At 43.2% G+C, this 7,467-nt stretch overlaps 1 protein-coding gene across 1 annotated transcript; it reads left to right on the top strand.

Moving 5' to 3' along the window:
• The first annotated feature begins 4,000 nt into the window (after nt 1–4,000).
• Nucleotides 4,001–6,928, top strand: LOC104946276 (nuclear receptor coactivator 1-like). Its single transcript, XM_010772063.1, has 2 exons — nt 4,001–4,395; nt 6,717–6,928. Exons 1-2 carry the CDS (start codon nt 4,023–4,025, stop codon nt 6,758–6,760), a joined length of 417 nt encoding a protein of 138 aa, XP_010770365.1. The 5' UTR covers nt 4,001–4,022; the 3' UTR covers nt 6,761–6,928.
• Nucleotides 6,929–7,467: the final 539 nt, after the last annotated feature.

The raw sequence follows: 7,467 nt of genomic DNA, 5'->3' as shown, positions 1-7,467 counted from the left end.
ATTAATTACCTGGAACAGTTAGGGAATACTTTAATCCTCCAAAGAGCTCTAACCCCTTACCAGTGTAATTTGAATATGATAGATAAACACATGAGAAACATGTGCATATCCACATATGGCTCGCAAGAACACACACTGTCATGCACTTGATCTGAAGGTGTGTGTGTGTGTGTGTGTGTGTGTGTGTGTGTGTGTGTGTGTGTGTGTGTGTCGGCGTGTTTGTTTTCCTGTCCTGACTGATGCCCTGTCGGAGCGNAGAACACACACTGTCATGCACTTGATCTGAAGGTGTGTGTGTGTGTGTGTGTGTGTGTGTGTGTAGATCCTGCTGGCTAACTTCCTGGCGCAGACTGAGGCTCTGATGAAGGGGAAAACCACGGAGGAGGCCAGGAAGGAGCTGGAGGCCGGCGGCCTGAGTGGAGCAGATCTGGAGAAAATCCTGCCACACAAAGTGAGTCTGATCAAGAAAAGAAAAGCCTTACTATATACAGTGTAGTTCTGTCTAATCCGAGGGGGACCCAAGTTCCCATCAGCAAAAACACGTGGGTTTGCTATCCTGGCTCCAAAATGGTGGAATGAGCTCCCCATTGAAATCAGGACAGCAGAAAGCTTACACATCTTCCGGCGCTGACTGAAAACTCATCTCTTTAGACTCCACTTCGAGCGATAGAATTACTAACAAAACACNCTACAGCACGGTCACATGACTTCACGTCACCACCGCTAAGCCAAAGGCGGCTAATGTTGGGCTATAAAGGAACTACAGCACGGTCACATGACTTCACGTCACCACCGCTAAGCTAAAGGAGGCTAATGTTGGGCTATAAAGGAACTACAGCACGGTCACATGACTTCACGTCACCACCGCTAAGCTAAAGGCGGCTAATGTTGGGCTATAAAGGAACTACAGCCCGGTCACATGACTTCACGTCACCACCGCTAAGCTAAAGAAGGCTAATGTTGGGCGTTATATTTAGTCGTTTCATTTAGACACTTCTGCTTGTATTAACCACAGACCTTATTTATTTATTCAAAAACATATTCAGAAACCTATTGACTTCGAGATAAGAGAACCGGGTGTGCTAAAATGCTGACTAATTTCTGGGGTTTTAGGACTAATTCCTGCACCACTCTCACATTTTAAAGGTTACACAGGGTTAATTCCCCGCTGCCTCAAACACTCAGACAGCCTCCGTCCTCTGGAGCCCGATGACATTTATATATATTTACGAGTCTTCATGGAGAAATAGGTATTGACAGGCTGAGCGGCTCGCTGTGTGGCAGCCTGCTTTACACTGGCTGCTTCTGGAGCCTAATGACGTCCCTCGAGGCGTCTCCGCTCGTTTGTTGAGGCGACGTCCTGCAAAGGCTCCTGGGACGTTCCTCCACGTTCTTGTTCAGTAACGTGCACATTCTGATAAGAGGTTGCAGTTTGTGGGAGGACTCCCTCGGGACTCTCGCACAGGTGTGCCGTCGTCTTTATGCAAACAGCTGTCACTAAGATTTGTTTGTTTTCTTTGTTGTGATGCTTCCTTTGGGGACCCCTGTAGATGTTCTGATACTGAGTAATTGAGCTGTTGAGTTTAAAAAAAGAAAAGCAATCCCACGCTGAATGTCATGTACTCGTTTTTCATCGTTCCACCTACACCTAACTCTGTTTTGGCAGCAGCTGATTCAAGATCCAGAGGCTGCTTCTCTCTGGAACAACATTGTATTCTCTCAAAGCTAAACTTGGGATTTCAATGGGTGTAATCCACTCTTTAAGACGGAAAGAAAAGACATAGGTGTTAAGCAAATCCTCTCTGGCAGCAGATCATACTGTATCTTGGCAGCAGACTCTGTTTGCTGTAGCGTCATCATGCTTTCAGTCCTCCATCAAAGGAGCTTTTCATTATTCAGTCCAACAAGTAGTTTGCTCCGAAGATGAATCCGCCTCTTTCCCAGACTGATAAGATGCACTGCCAATAACCTGATTCAAGACAAGTTGCAGTCAATAAATCCACGAGTTCAAGGCCAAAATAAAACTGTCATTCAACAACATGGCAAGAGTACTGTACATTACCAAGCTGTTAGCAGCCTTGGCGGGATGAATAATGGAGAGAAAGCTCAGGGGTAAATACAAGTATAAAGTTGAACCTGAAGGCGGTTTCAGGCAGAAAAGACGGCAAGTGTAAGGCTCTGCAAACAAGGAGTCAATGAAAAGACAGGTAGACATGGATTAACCTGTAACCCTACTTTTCAGGTCTCAGGCTCGAAAATGACATTCCCAGAACAAATGACCATATCTTCCCTTCTAAAAGGGTTAAATTCATAATCTTTTTTCTCAAAGTAATGACAAACCTGTGAGTTGGATGTAGAAGATTCAGAATCAATATGGATGTTTTTTATTTTAAAGTAAATTCAGATTGAACATAGTAAAACAAATTAAATTATATTGTCCGTCCAAAAATAAAACATAACTTATAGTGAAAACCACCCTTGAATGATGGGATGGTAGACTAAAAGCTTTAGGAATCCGTACTATAACATATAATTAGTACCCTGTATCAAGATTGATGCAAAACAAGTGAAATTTGACCTCTTTAGAGAGATTTAGAAAAAACACTTCTGCGGTCATTTGGGTGGATTTTCCATTTCTCTGGAACCCATTGGTCGATTTTGATGATTGACACCTCTTTTTAACCGTCAGAGCCAATAGAATTGAGGGGAAGTTCCTAAAATCCATCTAAACATTACCATTGGTGAATGAGTGATGCGCAGCCAGCATGCCCAAAACCGGAAGCTGGGTTACAGCTCTCTATATGAAAACTCAGTTTATTGACATAAATATTATGATGGATTATCAGTAATCATTTCAAAGTGACACAGACATTGGATTAACCTTCAGCAGCGTTTGTATGCGTTTTAATGCCATTGAACTAGGGCTGCGCGATTTTGGGAAAAAATCGAATTGCGATTTTTCTGACAAATATTGCGATTGCGATTCGAATTGCGATATTTGTTTTTAAGCGACCCAACGTAAGTAATGTAAGTTTATTGTAAAATGCGGCCATATCTCCGGCTAGGAAGGTCGTATCAACGTGCTCCCGTCTCTAGCACCCCCGCAGCCCGAGCTACGAGTGAAAGAACTAAACTTACATGAAACTTCCGTTGGGTTGCTTTAAAGTCAAGCTTCAGTTTAAGACTCACCCTGTAATAGAAACATGTGATGGAGCATTACTAACCTGACTCAGATGGTTTCACCAAACCATCTAGGAGAGCTCCATTGGAAGCCATTTGGAAAGGGCAGGCACTTTCAAAAAGACTTGGCAGGTGATTGGATCAATCTGTCTATCACCTTCTATAATGGGCCACTTCTGATTGGTTAACAATGGCTGGTACATGTGGAGCACAGCACTTCTGATTGGTGTGGATGACTGACACACAAGAAGAAAAAAAAAACTAAAAGAAATTGCAGGCTTTGCGATTTGATAATTGCATCAATTAAAATCGCGATTTTAGATTTAAAATCGATTAATCGTTCAGCCCTACTGTAGACTCGATAATAAAGCCTGGAACAGATCACACCATGATTATTATAATATAATATAATATTCAAGTCTTCATTAAAAACTCACCTGTTCACCATGGCCTTTGACCCCTAACCCATCACAGCTTCCACTCCTACTGCGGCCTTGGGTCCCTTAAAAGGCACTATACAATTGTAATCTATTATTATTATTAATATATATTTTCAATGTTAATGGAGATATTATCTTTACGAATGATCACTCTAATGTCCAGTCTTTTTACAATTGCTGCAGCTCTCCCAAAGTGTATTGTATATTACTTTGAAGAAAAGTCAATAATTCTTTCTCTGTAACGTTTCCCTTCTCATTTTTTTATTTTTATTTACTTTTTATTGGCAAACGTTGTCACAGCATATTGTACATTGCATCTTTACACGAATGACCTACATCTGTTCATAGTTGTAACATGCTCTTTTCCACGGTGTCTCTCAGCAGCCTCCCCTGAACGCCCAGATGCTGGCCCAGCGTCAGAGGGAGCTCTACAGCATCCAGCACCGTCAGAGGCAGATGTTCCAGCAGAAAGTCCTGCTGATGAGGCAGAACCTGGCCGTTGCTCCGACTAAAGGTCCTCCAACAACACCTCAACCACAGCAGCAGCAGCAGCAGTTCACCTTCCCACCAGGGTACAACAGCCCAATGACGGGAAAACCCCCTACCTCACCGAGTCCCTTCAGCCCCCTGTCCCCCGGGGCTCCTCTGGACAACAAGCTGCCCGGCAGAGTCCCTTTGAGCAGCCCCACGCTGATGAGTGGCGTTCAGGGCCAGTTCAGCAGCTCCGTCAACGCCTCGCTGCAGCAGGGACTGTTCCAGCAGTTCGGAGGGGCCGGTGAGTTTGTCGAATCTGTTTTATATAATCATGTGGTTCAAGCCATACTAGTGAGTATTTGTTAGTAAAATCTCACTTGTCACCGGCTTGGTCTTCAATATCAGGATACATGTATTTATTATCCTTGCAAGAATGGAAGTAGTCATCACACACAGGGCTGCGTGGGACAAATAGTTCCCAGAGTAGAGTCCTTGATATGCTGATATACAAGAGAGGGTGTTACAGTCAACAAGATGGAAGAATACTAGGGGTGTAACGGTATACGTATTCGTACCGAAATTATTCGGTACGGGCCCTTCGGTTCAGTACACTTGTGTACCAAAGTGTACCGAACGAATATAACGTTAAACGTAAAAAATTGAGAACGTCAACAACTTTTTGGAAGTAATCTCCGGTGCTGCGTCGCAGCATTCAGAGTAATTTGCTCACATTGGGTTCAACGCGTCATAGAGCGACCAAGTCATTTCGTTGGACGAGAGGCATACTATGAGAGCTGGTCACAGGGATGCGTTCAAATGTAGTCAGTCATTTTGAGGACATTGAAGTCAGAACAGGTGGACCGAACCAAAGCTGTTTGTCGGCATTGTTCAACTAAAATTGGTTACGCGGCTGGCAATACATCAAACTTGCACACTCATTTGAAAAGGCATCACCCGAACGTGAATATCACCGGTACCAAAAGAAAAAAGACTGAAGTGCAAACCCAACTCCCACTAGCATTTAAGCCTCCACCACTCGCAACAAGTTCAGACCGAGCCAAAGCTATTACAAACGGCAAATATCCTTATGTTGCCATGTTAGCAAAGCGCTACCTGGCTGTATCTGCTACCGCTCCCTAGCGAGAGGGTGTTCTCCACAGCAGGAGACATTGTTAGTGCCAGCAGATCTGCCCTTTCAGCAAGCAATGTGGACAAGTTCATTTTTCTTTAAAAAAACAAGAAAATACAATGACAAGCAAGTCCTAATGTCAAACTAGGCTGCTTAGGTACGAGTACAGTTCAAATACAGATGATTTCAGTTCATCGAAATGCTGCACCTTAATGTTTATTTTATTTGATCTTTTATTTATTTGAGTGAATAAATTATTCACAGTTTAATAATAATTAAAACCCTCCAACAAATATTTTATGTTTTGTGGGAATTTGTTCTGCTGTACCGAAAACGTACTGAACCGTGACCTAAAAACCGAGGTACGTACCGAACCGAAAAGTTTGTGAACCGTTACACCCCTAAAGAATACTGGTTCAAAGCAGTATCCTGACATTAGTTAAGATTAGCTAAGGCCTGTGTAAGCAATAAACATGACAGTCATAGAGCCTATCTCTCTAGGGGCTGTGTCATCATGCCAGCCTTAGGAACATCATAACTTCAACACAGTGTCTCATGAGCATCATCCATGTAGTCAGACATCCGGCTACGTACACAGCTACGTAGGCCAGACATACCGGGCGTACGTAACACAGCTACGTAGGGCCTCTGTTATCATGGCGGCTACTTCTGATACAAAAGGAGCATTCAGTTATTTTCCCAAACAGTATTCATTTTAGTTTCGGAAAGGAGGCCGATCTGGTTCCATTAGAGAAGCAGGAGAAGGACGCTGGCACGGTCGTTGCCGCTTCGTCCCCCGTCTTTCTTAGACCATTTTGTTATTTTTAGCAGGATTCTATGGATTGTTCTCTACTTACCGCCCCTTGTAGCACTTGAAGGTTGCTTTACAAATAACATTTATTAATATTTTTATGACCAGATAGTTGTCTCCATTGGCAATGTGTGGGGTATCAGCCAGAAAAGGGTCATGAAACCTTAGAATTATTTAAAGGTCTGGGAGGAAACAGAAAATGCAATTTTGACCTATGAGTCAGGAAGAGTTTCAACTACGTACGCATGCACTTTGAGGTGCATTATAGCTGTAAGATCTGCCTTAGTAGTAGGGGGCATTACGCTATTGCTCTGTGTCTTGTTGTTCTTATTGGATTCCCCTCTTTGTTTTATTCTTTAAATGTTGTGAGTGTTTACATCGGATCCACGAACATTTTCTGCCAAGACCAGGCTAGTATACACATTTACACGTAGAAACATATCCAAATCCACACTTGTTTAAGGCTTCTCCTTTATGGTGGATTTTCATCTTTAATTCAAAGGTCCAAAGGCACCGTTACCAGACCTTGTTAGTGGAAACGTCTGAATCCCCCAGGCTCCTCCTCTCCGACAGACAGTATATTTTAAGACTTGCCAGAGAATGAAGAAATAAAATAGTGGAAGTTAAAATCAGTTATTACTTTTTGTGAAATTTTAAGAAATGCCATTTCACTCTTTTAAAGTAATCGGCCAGGCCGGACCCCATCCCTTTCCCTCCGGAGGATGAGCCCGACTTAGCCGCGTTGGTTGTCGCGCTCAACATCAACCTGCCATCCAGAGGTCCTTTGCTGCAGCAAGCCCGCGCTGTGGCTACCAGTCACCAGAAAATGAAGAGTGGCACAGACCGGCATGAGCAGCAACAGGTAAAGGAACGATGTTGTGCAAACATTAGAAAGGTTCCCCTATTATACTGGTGTTTCATCAATATATTATGGGTCTCGAATATTATCCAGTGAACATGTCTCTGAAGTGTTTGTTCTCCAAACACCTACAGATCATTGCAGCATTACCCATAATCCCTCTTTTTCAGCCCTGTTTCAAAAGTTGACTGATTCTGTTACTTTAGATGAAATAAAGGAGCCCCTCTCCCACGCCCCTCTTGAGAAGATATGTGGGTTTAAAAAAGAACTCAATGGTGCTCTTAGGAGGAGATTTCAGGTTGATAAGGGGGGGGTGGTTACCTTGGTTTGCTGATTGGCTAATGGTTTACTCAAGGACCAAAAACATCGTTAGAATCATCAAGGTGGTCCAAAATCTGATCCAGATTCTCAATTTCCAGACAGGTTTTATAAGAAATAGGGGATCTGGACAAAGAGAGAGAATATTGTTCCTCGAAACTTTCAGTCTCTTTCCACAGAGGGGGACCATGTTGAGATGTTAGAGTGAGACATGAGGGAACGAGGGGCACACATGTTGATGTAGAAGATATGGACA

This window comes from Notothenia coriiceps, unplaced genomic scaffold, assembly GCF_000735185.1.
Source record: "Notothenia coriiceps isolate Sejong01 unplaced genomic scaffold, NC01 NC01_scaffold00010934, whole genome shotgun sequence".
Taxonomy (NCBI): Eukaryota; Metazoa; Chordata; class Actinopteri; order Perciformes; family Nototheniidae; genus Notothenia; species Notothenia coriiceps.
Note: the sequence above shows the minus strand (reverse complement) of the source record. Positions and strands in the feature narration are given on the sequence as shown.

Excerpts from the sequence above, each read along its gene's own strand:
- LOC104946276 (XM_010772063.1), top strand. The coding sequence starts at position 4,023 with ATGCTGGCCCAGCGTCAGAGGGAGCTCTACAGCATCCAGCACCGTCAG. Across the intron at positions 4,396-6,716 it reads CCAGCAGTTCGGAGGGGCCG|TAATCGGCCAGGCCGGACCC; the intron begins GTGAGTTTGTCG and ends ACTCTTTTAAAG.